Source organism: Mixophyes fleayi, chromosome 3 (genome assembly GCF_038048845.1).
Source record: "Mixophyes fleayi isolate aMixFle1 chromosome 3, aMixFle1.hap1, whole genome shotgun sequence".
Classification (NCBI taxonomy): domain Eukaryota; kingdom Metazoa; phylum Chordata; class Amphibia; order Anura; family Limnodynastidae; genus Mixophyes; species Mixophyes fleayi.
In genome coordinates, this window is record NC_134404.1 from 255,687,530 (window position 1) to 255,703,280 (window position 15,751).

General features: G+C 33.6%; 1 protein-coding gene across 1 annotated transcript in view; it reads left to right on the forward strand.

The window, feature by feature from the left end:
• The window catches only part of LOC142143236 (centrosomal protein of 170 kDa-like), a 48,815-nt gene extending 37,994 nt beyond the window's left edge, over positions 1–10,821 (forward strand). The window contains exons 10-13 of the mRNA XM_075200949.1: positions 2,999–3,087; positions 5,520–5,613; positions 8,202–8,253; positions 10,189–10,821. Coding sequence (XP_075057050.1) covers positions 2,999–3,087; positions 5,520–5,613; positions 8,202–8,253; positions 10,189–10,481 — 528 coding nt within the window. The 3' untranslated portion in view covers positions 10,482–10,821. The remainder of the gene's footprint in view (positions 1–2,998; positions 3,088–5,519; positions 5,614–8,201; positions 8,254–10,188) is intronic.
• Positions 10,822–15,751: the final 4,930 nt, after the last annotated feature.

Genomic DNA, 15,751 nt, shown 5'->3' on the forward strand with positions numbered 1-15,751 from the left:
GCTTTGGAGAATGGCTTGTGGGCATGGCAATGATCCCTTATGATGCACTATGACATATTAACTCCCCACATGATCAATCTCCTGATTGGCTGAAAACAATGAGCTGGCTCCTGCAGTGAGCTGCTGCAAAGCCTGATCAGAGGCTGTTGAGAGTAGTTCCCCCACTGCCCAAGTCAGGGGAGGCAACTGGGAGCAGTTTCATCTTTGGTCTTTGTGGAGTGAAGCTGGGATTGCTCTATTGGGAAAGCAGTACTCTGGCCCTAATGATTTATCCCCTCTAATTTCCTCTTTCCTGTTCTAACTACTTCTGTCCTGCTGTCTGCTCTCCATCCTCAGCAGCAGCAGCAGCACTAGGTATTCATGTGGTAACCTCTTATGTTCTGTTGTCTGTTTTCCACGCATGCATTTTTGTGTCTTTTCTATTAATCAGATATTTATTGCAATATATTTCATTGCAGTACATTTCTTAATGTCGTTATCATTGGAAATATTTGTTTGTGCCTAACCCTACTAACTAAAGCACTTCACCCCTCCTAATATAGACACCTTACACTCTGTATTGTTATTGTTGCATTCCCACATTTAGTGTAGAGGCACTATGCATCCACTGTGCAGTTACTAGTTCATCTACTGTGCTGCTACTACCACATCCCATGTACATACCCTGTCTTGCACCATGCATCCACTACAATATAGGCTATGCATTCACATCTAAAGTTATTATCAATTCATTATATTACCACTATGTATCCATTGTACAAATACTACTTCATCCATTGTATAAATTCCTACTGATATAGCAATTATCTTAGCCGCCACTATGTTTTAACACTATGTATGCACCTTTATAGCCACTGCATTACCATACAGTTTCATCCACCTGTACAGCCCTTGATGTACAAGTTCTTGAAAGAAATTATAACGAGAAAGAAGTGAATTTTGCATTATAAAGAGTAAGGTCCTTTGACAGAAAAAAATTGTTACAATATAAAAAGAAGAACCCACAAGAAATAACAGAAATTGCCTTTATTACACAATTCAACAGCAGTACCGAAGCTCTAGAAAACATTATCCATAAACATTGGCATGTACTACACTTAGGTGATGAGGTAAACAAATTTCTCCCAAGAAAACCGTATATAATTTACAAAAAAGCTAGAAACATACGTAATATTCTCACAAAAAGCTATATATCTCCCATAAAAAAACAAAACTACTTATACCAAAGGATTCTACTATTGCCTGAATTGCAAAGGTTGTAAGAACAATAATTTGAATACAACCAAACCAGTTAATACATTTAAATCAAATATCACTGGAAATCAATTTGAGATTCAACACAACATCAGTTGCAATACTGAAGGGGTTATATATATGTTGGAGTGCATGTGTGGCCTCCAATATATTGGAAGAACCAAACGGCCCTTAAAAACCAGAGTTGCTGAACATCTGGCAAACATTAGAAAAGGTTTGAAAACACATAGTGTTTCCAGTCACTTTATTAATAACCAGGTGTGTAATGTGAATAAATTACATTTTTAGGGATCCAATACATAGAGGAATGCTGGTAAGGAGGAGATTTTGCAGCAAATATATCACGTATTGAAACAAAGTGGATATACCAGATGAAAACACTGATACCCCACGGTCTCAACAGTGATTTTGAGTTAGATTCTTTCTTGAAGTTATAAATATACCTTTTTCAAATAAAAAATTAAACATATATTTTTTATATATCCTTTTTAGTACTACTCCTTTTTAGTACTATTTCATTTATTATGAATCAGGACGCATAAATCCTATTTTTAATCATACACCTTTTATACGTTTTTAACACCTTTTTATATGTTTTAAAATCATAATTGAAATAAAGAATTTTTATTCAATGAGAACTGAAAACAGAGTATAAATCAGTCCCAAAATAGTGGATATGCATCCTTGATAAAGTCCACTAGCCGGATGAAGCGCGTTGGTTCTTAATCCTTACAGCCACCGTAGCCGTGCATTCCACTGTGTTCCACTTCCCGCATTCATATACTATTCATAGCCAATACTGAAAACAGCTACAAACCGGAAAATACTGTACGCATTGGCGTTCTTATTCTTTTCAACAATCAAACATCTCAGTAGGGACATGTAGGGTAAAAAAGCCCCGTTTTTTCTGAAATTGTTTTATAAGTTGGTTTCAGTAATGCAATTTTGCAAAAAGAGCTATAAGCATTATATGTGTCCTCACTCATTTTTTCATATTACATTTATTATATACAATCATTCATGAGATTAGTATTGCGCCCTTTATTTATTTCCAGTAAAATGGTGCATGGCCTACATCATTACCTGGAAAGACTAAAATAACTTAATATGTATTGTTTGAAGCAGAGAAGGGAAAAGGGGGACATGATAGAAGCTTTCAAATATATTAAGGGTTTTAACAAGGTATAGTAGGGAAACATTCTTCAAAGGAAGAGAAATATTAGAACACAAGGACATGTACTGACACTGGGGGGAAGTAGGTTCAGAGAAAATTCGAGGAAAAACTACTTCACAGAAAGAGTAGTGGATAAGTGGAATAGCCTCCCATCAGAGGTGGTAGAGGCTAATACAGTAGAGCAATATAAAGATGTTTGGGATAGACATAAGGATACCCTTACAAAGATTAAAGGACCAGATAGAGTTTGAGGTTACCATAGGTTACTAAAAAACAAATGGTCAGACTAGATGGGCCAAGTGGTTCTTATTTGCCGTAAAATTATATGTTTCTATGGTAATAATAATGATAACAGCATGAATATCATGATGGTTATTATAAACTAGCATTAACCAACCAAGGGCAAACGTAGTACAGTGCTTCCAGATAACATTAATTTTAAAGGCAAAGAAATATAGAAGTACTAATAGTTGAATGTAATTCCATGCCAATTTTTAATAAGTACAAAATTAAATATTTTTTCCAAATTGCAATTTTGAATGCTAACCCTTTTTTTTTATATATATATAGGTAATGGGGGATAGTTTACTGCTTTCTTCAGTGTTTCAATATTCTCAGAAAATTAGACAAACCATCGACAAAACTGCAAATAAAATAAGGTATGTGATTTTTGTGCACATATAGTTATGTACTTACTGTAGAAATAATTACTGTCAAAATTCTACAAACACTACATCTGAACTGTTTTATTGTTGGAATAAATACCATAATATGGGAGACCTGCACTTTATAATCTCCAGGTATGGCTCTCATTCTCAGTGATTTAGTGGGCGGTGGTTTACATTGTTGCCTCACAGCGCCAGCCCCTATCTCTGTGGAGTTTTTATGTTCTTGTCGGGCTCCAGTTTCTTCCACAGTCCAACAGAAATGAAGCGTCTATGCTCCTTGATAGATATAGGTGTTATACTTCCCTTTTGAGTAACATGTACTGGTTTAGTATTAATGTAAACTGATGACTTGTCATAACATTTATTGCCAGACAAGTCTCTTCTCTGTGTAGAATAACTGTTTCCAAATGTCTTATCTTTATATACTAAATATAAGTTTTTAACTTAATATCCTTCCAGCTTAGTAATTTTATTGTTTTCATTTGAACAATTAGGTTTGACACTATATGTTGTTATTTGTAATAGAGTAGAAACTGACATGTGCACTTAAATCTATCCATTTTATTGTAAGACTGAATAATAGTGACATTTTATATTCATCTTTTCATTTTCTAAATTGCAATGAAGAAACCCTTAAACTTTAAGGTTTATTTAAGCTTTTAAATGAGGAAAAGCATGAGAGATACATTAACTTTATTCAAACGTAAATGTTTGTGATTATTTATTTTAACTTGTAAAAGCCCTAGCATGCAAATGGAAAGGCCATCCTATTAACATTAGGCATTCATTCCACCGATTTTTGCTGATCCCACTACATAAAAGATAAGAAAGACTGGCACAATATATACAAATGCCCTGCCACAATAGCCCTTTTTCCTGTGTTTCTCTTCTTTCAAGCACTAAAACCAGGCTCTGCTTCCAGTGCTATTCCCAATGCCCCAAATGTCATTTGCTTTTCAGGCACCTGATAATAAAAAAACAGTGTTTACCTTGAACCCTTTTTTTACCCATTGTACAAGCATGGTTTGTGCCTAGTACTGCCTGGCGGAGACAGCTCTTCTTTGTACCATCAGCAATCCACCATTTGAAATTATATTTGGACTAAATCCCTATAATAGTATCAGTCCTTGTATAAAATACACATATTTGCTTTCCCTGTATTCTGGAGGAATAGTTGATTACATTTTTAGCTAAATATTTGGGAGTAGCAATTAAAAATAGCAGCAATTAAAATAGAATAATAGATTTGTTCCATAAAACCGTATTTATTACATTATTCTACCAAAAGTTAACAAAACAAAATATAAAATCCACTAAATGAAAGTAATTCCATGTGAAACAGCTGTATTGTCAAAATGTGAAAATTATACCTAGTCATCAATGGGGGACAACCATCCATAGGCATTTGGTTTACTAATTATGGAACATGCTGCTGATTGCTGTAATTTGGTGCTGATGCACTCCAGTATGAGCTCTATGACAGTTCTGTAGAGTTTACCATAATTGCTTAAATAGTGGCAAAGATAAGCAGTGTGGTGACCAAACTGGTTGTTACAATCACACATATAGCATCTTGCAGCAGAGGATACGTTTACCTAAGGTTACCTCACCCATATCTCAGTACAAGGTAACTCTTCCCTTCAGCTGCTTTCAGTGTTCTACACCCAAGACTCTCCCTAATTCACTTTTACATGTAAGTAAAAAGAATTACACTGATTTCACATTTATGAATGCATACAATGAATATTGTAAGTTTTCCCTTCCGCATTTTTGTTCCACATAGATAAATTTGTTTTGTTAAGCAAGGATGTGACTCTCCCAACTTGTTGTCATTGTATGATTATAGTAATCACTCTACTGAGCATTTTAAGCTATATGTATAAAGTTTCAAAGCATTCGATGGGACAAGGCCTTTTTGTTTTTAATTATTTGTATACTACACAGTTTTCATGTTCTGTATGCTGGATGTAATTCTCAGTTTCTCTCCCTATACTGTGTGGGATAAAAAGTGTTTAGGGCTGCCCAGCAAGGTAAGATAGCAATATATAGTATTTTCATAGATAACTGTAGTTAGCAGATTGTTTGCACATATTATAGTACACTTATTATAGCACCAAAGCATGTCATTTTTATGTTATATAAATTACTGTATATATATATACTTTTCAATTACAAAATTAAAGGTAAACAAAATGTCATGCAATTTTTTTTTCAAAAGGACTATGAAAAGCTATATGTATCGCTGAAAGTCTTAGAATAAATCTATTCATTAAATCACACTTTATTTTAAATATCTTTTTTTTCTTATCTTGTTTTATAAAAGGCTTTCGTATACATTTCATTGGCTGTTTTCCAAACCTGTGTTTGTCTGTTTAAAATGTGCTTAAGCTTTGCATATATGTGTTTTTATGTTTATATTTCAGAATATTATTTAAAGACCAAGAACGCAATTGGGATGAGATTAAGAAGAAACTAAGATCAGAGAGTGAAATTCCTATTTTCAAAACTTCATGTGTGGTATGTGACAATTTTTGTTTTATTATAATTACAAATAACACTTATTTGTTTTTTTCTCCCTAATGCAAGAAATTTGCATTTAATCGTGTTCATTCTTTTATTGCTTATTCTTTTGTTCAATCCATGCATCCACACCCTAGAAGACACTCTTTTCTTGAAGAAAACACTTCTGAATACCACCATCTACCTAAGAACTGCTCTCAAAGATTTGGGTGCACGTTGGAGTACACAGAGAGTTACAGTGACTCTGACAGAAATTCACAACCTTCCTATAAAGTCCTAACTTTTCCCATATAGTTATCTTCACAGTGTTCTCCCCAGAAAATTTTGCCAGCCGGGTGGCATTAAGAAGTAGCCAGGTGGGGGCAGTGTAATATTTTGCAATAATAATGACAAATGTTGGAGGTTATTGCCCACACCTGCCAGGACTAGTCAGACTGATGGTCAGTGGTCTAACACACACAGAGCTGACTGTAGTGCTCACATAGAGCCTGATTCATTTAGGAAAGTTAAGCAAAACATTTAGTAAGTGTTCTATACAAAACCCTGTTGCAATGCAAGGGGTGCAATGAGTTTATTATTTTGCACATAAGGAAAATACTGTCTGTTTTTCATGTGGCATGCTAATAATTGATAGCTTATTTGTACACTGAAATTTTAAATTGATCTAGAAAAAAAAGCCAGTATTTTCCTTATGTGTTAAATAATAAACTAATATGCGCCCCTTGCATTGTAACATGGTTTTGTCCAGGAGAAAACATACGTAAAAAAAAAAGAGTACTTTCCTTAATGAATCAGGCCCATAGTGTCTGTTATAATAGGAGATACAAAGGTTTATTCTATTATAATAGGACTCTGTTGGGCTCCAAGAGCTGGGTGACAAGTAAAAACAGCCCGGTGGAGAACCCAGGAAATAGGTGCTGAGGAGATCACTGCTTCATATTACTACCAGACTGTGTTCATCAATAATAATACTTGGATTATACAGAGGAATATAGGGAAACATACCACCTATTTGTAAAGAGTTTGACCTCACCAATATCTGCTAATTATTATTGTTATTATTATTATTATTATTATTGTGTTTTTAACACCTGTTGATGTTGTTTGTGATACTGTGTTTCTGGCCAGAAGCAATTTCTGAAAGAATTTATCATTAAATGTATTTTCTTTTACACTAACACTGCAATTATATTATGCACCTTGGACTTTACCTATATTTACCAATTACTGTCTCCGTGGCAGTCTTGCAAAGCAAATAACCTGCAACATGGAATCCAGTTTTTCGAAGCCCCAACAGATTTACTTTTTATAATTATCTAGAGAAAGAAGGACATTTTCCACTTGCACAAACCTTATTTTAGGAAAGCTCCACCACCCTAGGAACTCCCCATCTCCATGAAAGAAAACCCATTTAACATCCATAGACATGTAGAGCTGGTATATGTACTTGTCTTGAGAAAGCCTTCGCTTAGTCAAAGAAATGTTAATTTATGTGATTTTGTCACAAAGGTTTTGCATTGAGCTGTACATTGCACTGACTTTGTGCTCTGTGTATAATGACTGACATCAGGCGATGAAAGTAACATTTCCCTCAATTTCCCATGTATTTGACTGATGGGACCTACTGAGCAATCGAATCCATAGCAAATGTTGCAAACCGTTTTAAATCAATCAATTCTTATTTATTAGACTGGTTGCCAGTGAGATCATTGATTCACATTACAACTTAATATACAGGTTTTCAATTGCTACAGTTTCTGCTATAGCCATAAAGCAATTTCAGCTAACTGGCAGGTTTTCACACCCACTATTGATTCTGAAAATGTTATATGGTGGTAGGCTTATTGTAAATGGGTTGTCCACTGCATTAGTTACATACCTTAGACTGAGACTTACTGGCCAATATTTGGCTGCAGAGTGTCTCTCTCCGTCTTGGGACCAGCAGGTAGAGAATGGTAATGATGAATGCCCATGGGTGTGAAAGACCCTGCCTAATCACTTTTGAATAAGAGAAGGATTAATCAGTTGTGCTTAGAAATAAAACCAATTTCTTTGTTTTTAATTTGCAATTATTGAGTGCAGTAAGTTATATGGGGGGAAAAATATGCGAAAATATTTTTTCTTTTCTATAGTAAATAAATATGATTATCATATACAGAATAATCTATGATGAGCTGCTTAAAACAAAATATACATTACAAGACTTGTAAACCACAATATGAACACTAGGCTAGATGATAAAGCAAATAAACCATCAGATAAGAAAAATACAGCTTCCAGAAAAGGAAAAAGGTGCAGATTGATGTTCATTAAAAGCAAAGATAACACTAAAACCTTCTTCATCATTTTATGATATAATATTATTACAATAGAGCTTCCATTGGCTCTTTTCCGGTGAGCATTATGCTGTGTTTACATGGTAAAAGAGGGTGTCTTAGCTATGCAATTGATACCTTTACTGCCTATCTTGAGAATTACACCTGAAGTACTTTGGAGTGTCTGAAACATTTCAAGCTAACAACACTTTATAAAGACTTCATTAATTTGATTTTTTACAAATGTAGTAAACTTATTTTTCTTTCCAGGAAATATTATCAATATTGCAAGAGCTGAAACTAATTGAGAAACAATTACAAGGTATTTAGGTTTACATATGATTAATCTAAATCTATAAATGCCATTTATTATGTAATAATTGATATGTTTTTTTCTTTTATTACACGAAAAATCCTAAACATATCCAATCATACCATTGTCACTACCCTTCTATTTCAGTTTACACAACATACATGATATGCACAGAACTCAAACACAATTTTCTTGTAAACTGTTCATAAAAATTTAAGAAGGAAAACATTGATGTAATCTCCCAAGTAAATGCATTTATTTTTAAAGCTCCTCAGACTAGATATACAAAAATTCCATGTTCTGGTTAATCTGGTTAATTGCTGCTTTCTTTACAGTCACTAATTCAGTCTCTTGAGTAGATGGAAACATACACAATAGGCTCCTTATTATGGCACCACAGAGCAGTGTCACAGGACATTACTAAGCAGGAAGCTGTGTTATAAGATATCACAGGTCCTCACAGAGAAGCAATTAATTCACTTGTGTGTATCTAAAAGAATAATCACTTCCAAAAGTTAAAATGTAATGTGGGGATCACTATGTTAACATAAAATACAGAGTGCAGTGTTCTCCTGATTGGCTGTTCCCCGAAGCATCCAAAAGCACAGATTAAACGTTGCTTTTAAAATTCATAGTATTTCCAAGTCCGTTACAATATGTTTTATTGAAACCCAAAGCAAACGTTACCATGTTTTGATCACTATTGCCTAAGTGCCCCCTCACCTGGCATTGCATATACTATTAGTTCTATTAGGTAATACCTAGTCCAGGTACGCTACCCCTATGCATGCAGAATCGAAATTTTCTTTCAACGTCATTCATTCTTGTTCACATATTTTGTTTGGAAGACTCCTAGCTTATGTTACCATACTTCTTGTTCTTTTTACACCAATTTTTCATCATATGAACCTTTTTTTTGTCACTTTTAATTCTAGTAATAGTTTGTGCTTCTCTCTACATGAACATAATTGTCACAGTGCTTAGTTTATGCTATAAGAGTCATGTCTTTTCATACACATTAGTATTTTTGCTCACATGTTTCACCTGGGGGGTATATTGTAGCTAAAACTTAATTTTAGCATGTGTAGATTATCTTAATTATTTAGTAACATTGCAGTTGCATGATTTTAGACCACTAGATATTTGGTGTAAGAATTTAGTTATTAATTGAAGTTGTACATGTGCTACTTTTTTTTTTATGTATTATATTGTGACAAATCACTTTGATGTGTTATTCAAATTTTTTTTTTAATTCAACAAAATATACCATCAGCCAATAATATTGGCAAACAGTTGTTTGTTTACTAGCTTGTTGATTTAACACTAAGGGGTAAATGTATCAAGCTGACAGTTTTCCGGCGGGTTTGAAAAACCAATCAGATTCTAGCTATCATTTATTTAGTACATTCTAAAAAGTGACAGCTAGAATCTGATTGGTTGCTATAGGCAACATCTCCACTTTTCAAACCCACTGGAAAACTCTCAGCTTGATACATTTACCCCTAAATAGGAGTTTATGTACAATACTGGTCTATTTGATTCATTTTGCTTGAGAGAGATTTGATTTACATTTCAGATTTGCTTTATTATTAATGTGTGCAGACTATAATTGAAGGAGCTTTCTATTTTTCATAAGGTTTTTTTTAGTCATGTTAATTTGTGTAATAGGAAACACATATTCACCTCACTAATACATTGTGTTAAGAGGGGTTTTACCACCAAAACTAAATACTTGCTCCTTTTGATGGGGATTCTTTTTAATAAGAATTACATTTATTTTATGGTGATGAATAAAGCAATAATTGTTAATTAACGGTGTATAAAATTATGCTGATGGATAATTAAATCTGAAAATTGTCAGAACATAATATAATTCTACAAACATGTTAACTTTGACACTGTTGGGTAGTTGAGCATTTAAATATATATTTTTTTGTTTTCTAGTTATCAATGCAATGATTGACCCAGATGGCTCTCTTGATGCTCTGAACTTATTGGGATTTGGCAGCTCTCTACCTGCCTCCCAGCCAAAGCCCAAACGAAGCTCCTCAGTACCAAACGTCAGTTCATCAATATCAACCCGTTGTCAAATGGAAAGCAGGACCAGTCGACCAAATATTGTATTAGTATCCTCAGACTTGGATGGTGTTGAATCTGATCCTGATTTTAGCATACATTTCAATCGGTTCAACCCTGATGGAAAGGAAGATTCTACTTTACACGAATACCGCAGTTAATATAAATCTTACATTTATAATACAAAACCGCAAATAAAATGAAACCGTATTGACTCCAATGTTATATATACAAGTCTTATAGTCTTGTACAATTGTATTCTACACAATTATAAGGCGTCCACTTTGGGATGTGAAAGATTAAAAATTAAAATTAATTCTCCACTCATATATACCTATAATGAGGTACCCCAGATATGAGTTCTGGAGGATCCCTGAAGACATTATTAAGCCTCAAAGGAGGGACCATTGGGAAGAGCTGGCCTCAGAGTGCATCGGCCCTAACTGCAACAGTGTCACTATTGAACAAAATTAGAAATATACATTTATTTCTATATTGAACAAACTACAGGTATAATATAGTTTCTGTGTGGAAAACATTTGTATTTATTAACGTTTCCATGTAGTCATTATACAGAATAATTCACCCTCCCTACCAAACATACCCTATATATATGTAATGCCCCCACTCAACCAAATATTCTCTACATATTCAAATGATCTAATTTATTAAATATTTCCACTTGTTTTTATGGTGGATTAACACTAAAACTGTATATAAAACAATTTTAAGATTATTTTTGGTTTGCTATGAAGCCTTTTAGATCATAATGATGTGCAAAATGCTAAAAGCTTGTTTATTTATAGATAATGCTTCACTACTTAAATCAATTTGCAGTTTGATTGAGTCCTATTGTGCAAAAGGTTCTCGATCCAAAACAATTAAGTAGCAGGTAAGTATGTTTACTGAATAAGGAATCATTTTTAATATTTGTACACATTAGGGGATTTTATACCAAGTTGTTATCGCAATTTTTAAACATCATTTATCTATCCAGCAGTTACCATTTTATCATACAATTTTTTTTTACTTTCAACACTTGTGCCTTGGTCATCCCAACAAGTTAGGTATTGCTTTTTGTCCCATGGTCTTTTACATCTATGTATATCATAGTCATAGTGTAGTAACAGAGGTATATATTGCTTACAGCATTAAATTGTTTTTGACTGCCATGTGTGTTGCAATTTGAACTCATCTGAGCGGAACAGACTTCATAGTGAGTTAAAACATGAAGATTACTCCAGTGATTTAAAAAACATGCATATGTGTCATATATTCAGATGCAGTGTTCTGTTTTTTTATGTGTACCATAATAAATTCCCTGCATGAATACATATATCAAATACATGGCCCAAATTAAGAGCATTTCAAGACACATACAAGTTCTAAATGTATCACTTGCTTCATTACAGTTCTAGAAATAAATAGTGGATTGCAAAGGTTTCTGTGTAATTGTTTAAAAATGTATCAAACAAATTAAATGTAAAACTTCTTTTGCTGCAAATTCAGTTTTTAGTTTAATTTGTGTTAAGCATTTTCATTACTATATCTTGTATATATCCAGCGTGTCTCATTTTATATCATAAAACAAACAACTTCCTTATTGAATTTAAAATTGCACTGCCACCTACATAAAAGATTTGACTAAGGTGCCCATCCCCCAAGACAGAGCCCCTGTAACTACTACATGAAGCTTTAAGCTAGAAAGGAAACCGCACCAGGTAACCCATATAATTCCTCGGGGTGTATATATTAGTATAGCTACATTGCATTCACTACACCACCTGAGCTTAGGTGCACTCAATCATTGATTTAGTCAGAACATATTTGGTGGAAGGAAAAAGAAATGATCTAGTGGGGCACTGAAATGGGCAAAAATAGGTTGTATTTTTTATTAAATAATAAAAAATACTACATGAAGCTGTCAGTTCAGTAATACGAACCAGTTAATCAATTTCGTCCAACAGTTTAAATTGCTGATAGAGAGGTGTGTGAGTATGAGGAGTCGAGGACCAATCACAAGCCTCAATCTCAAAAAGGAAGAGAAGAACCCCAGGAAAAACTGCATTGTAGAGCAGCCATTAAGGCTCTGCCTAGAGATAGGGACACTTTGTAATATCTTTTACTAAAAGGTAGTGCAACTTTAAACATCACAACTAATTAGATTTTTTGTTGTCTTGTTTCCTAATAAAAAGTTATACTTTATTTATTTTTGGTACTTTTGCTTGACAAATAAAATTTTAAATTTGTATTTAATAAAGATATGCAAATAGCAAAAACAACCAATCAGATATTAGTTTCCATCAGTCTAGTGCAAGTTGGATAAATCAAAACAAATATCTGATAGCTATGGGTTACACTTTTGCTAAAAAATGTACCTGTACAAATGTCTATGTTCTATAAATATTTCTTTCTGATTATGAAAAAATTGATTTAAAAATATGTCTTTAGATTTTTTTAACTGGACATAAACTGGAGAGTAAATTCTGTTTGACATAAAGGTTAAAATTGGTCACATTCTTTATTCACATGAGGGTTCGTTTATAGTTTTTTTGTATGTTTCCACCCACTTTTCATAACAATCTTATTTTCATAAAATTAAAGGATTTGTCCTCTAACCAAAAGACTTCAGGCATATTATTAATCATTGCTATCTATCCTAATGGATTTAACAAATTGGAACAATGCCAAAGCCTACTCCAACTACGGCAGTTTAAGTGGTCTACATAGTAACAGCATGGATCACTCACTATTCCAATATTCAAGGGGTGGGATATGCTGCTCATATTTGTCCTTTATATCAATTCATTTACTTTTTTTATTACAATGAATGAGAACTATTGTTGGAATTTACTTTTCACATATTTTATTAAATGAAAGCATTTTTAGTGCAAAGATGGTTCAACCATTAGCCAAAGGAGCAAACAATCACTTCCAATTACAAATAATGCATTCATTTAAACTGAAAAAATGAAAGGGCCTCTAAACAAATAGTATGATTTACTTTATATCAAATTCCTTTGTCACTTGCTACCGTCAACCCCAGTGCCCGCTCTGGCCATAATGTAGGGCTTTACTGATAAGCCCTGCTAGGGAATCAGCTAGATACCACACTCTTCATCCATGGACAGCTGGATGTGCCCTACTCTTTCTGTTTTAACCCATTTATGACCACAGCTAGTCTGTTTCTTAATAGCAACTTAATTATATTTGTGCTGTGTTGGCTTCACAGATTTATATATTTCTTTAAGTCAAACAAAGCAATTGCAGATATATGTACTTTTATAAAGTTAGCTATAAGCCTTGAAGCAATGGCATCATTTTTTTCCTCAGTATTTCCCAATATTTACTTTTTTCGTTACTTTTTTTTATAGAGAGACCTTCTATAGTCATGATAGAGCGCTAATGTTTTTAGCATTTATAAGTTGGATCCAATAGTTACTACTAAAACAAATACTATGAGATTAATTTCTGCTTGAATTAATTAGCTTTCTATCTTGATTCAGGTCTCCCATGCAATTATCCTCCCCCGCAAAGAAATCCCTGTGACATTACTTGCTGACACCTGTACCACTCTTGTGCTTATCAGTGTAACGTGAGAATAAAGATCATGCCCTCCGTATATATACAGTAGGCAGTTGCATATGTAGAAGTGGGCAGATGTTCTCACAAACCGGAAGCTTGGCATTGGCTAACATTGGGAACCATTGTTTTCTGTGAAGCCTTCCATTTCTCCAGCAACTGGAGGTGTGGAAAGAGGGGTTATTTGGTGACACGAGGATTTGATTTAAAGTAACTGTTTTTCATGTTTAGTGGTTATTAATATACTTAGAAAATTCAAATTGCAAAAAGTTGTTACAATTAGGTTGGAGTCTGTAACAGTCACAATCTTTTTGGTTGACTCTCCCGTGCACATGCAGTAATATGCAAAAGGGATTGATAGGCAAAGGTTTGAGTAACAATACAACTTCATAAATAAAGATACTATTGTTCATGTGGCAATTCAAACTGAAATGGGAATAGTGGAAAATGTCTAAAACAAGTTTATAGTTCCCTCCCCAAATGCAGCTGAGTTTATTCTATCATATATACACTTTATTAAATGTTTTAAATGCATCTTTATTTTTTGTACAAAAAGTTTATTTATTTTCAGTTAAGATTTTTGTTTTTTGTTTCCCTTGCATGTTACTTTTTTAAAATAAATGGTTACTTTAAGTTATATGTGTATCCTTTTGTTAAAGTTTTTTGTTTTTTATCATCTCAAAAATATTGTTCAACTTTTCCTTTATGCTCATGCAAAAAACAGGAAATGTAAAGGTTTACATGGTTAGAATCGTGGGTTGCCTTTGTGTTCATAATAAATACAGTGTGATACATTAATTTAGAATAAAAAAACAACAACAGCACCATTACAATTTAATGGAGTTCAGCAGTAAAATAGTGCATACCCACTTTTAGCAAATAATTTGACCAAACAAAATAAACAGGTTGGACATATGTTTCTCCTAAAAGCACATTTTATTGCTGGTTCCATTTCTACTTATGACAATATTTGTTTGTTGAATGGGAATGTAATGTATGTAAGCACAGCCACTTTCAGGGGGGAATTCAATTGGCCGCGTTACCGTTAAAATGTGGCCTGCGCCTTATTACCGTTATTACGGTAATAGTGAGCGTAATTACCATTATTGCGGTAGTTCTAACGCTGGATTTTTGCTCCAAGGGAGCTGCGACCAGAAAGCCGGGTTAAAACTACCATAATAACGGTAATAGTTTTAGCGCGCCGGTACTTTGGGGGAATTGAATTCCCCCCTCAGTGTCAGAGAAATGAGTTATCTAATGAGGGTCTCAAGAGAATTCTATTTATTAACCACTCTTTACTAGTAACAGAGGATTCTGATTATATAAAGGTTGGTTCTAGTCCTAACCACAAATTCTTTTATAAAAGGGACATGTAGCCGTTTGTGTTCAAGTTCAATTTACTTGAATGGTATGAAAAAAGAAAAATACTGGATTTCTCAATTTTAGATCTGAAAGTTTAAATTGACAAAGGTAGGACCCCTTGCAACATATTTTTCTTACCGTCCTCGTGCATTCTGGTGCTTGGGTTAACGTTTGTTATCTGGAGACAGATCATTGATTCTCATGAGCTCAGCCTCAATCATTTATTTTGTCTTTATTTGTAATAAATTTTACAAATGTTTATCTATAATATAGATGTCTAGTGGCGTGTGTTAGTCTGTCTGTGTGTGTGGAAAAAATAAAACCAAGCTGCAGCGCCACCTGCTGGGCGAAGTTATACACTGACCTACTAAATTCTTAGTGTGTGTGGAAAAAAAAACTCAGAAGGGGCTGAAATTTGGTATACTAAGATGTTTTTAATTTGTTAATTTAATTTGTTAATTGTTAAATGTGTTTATAAAGATTTAAA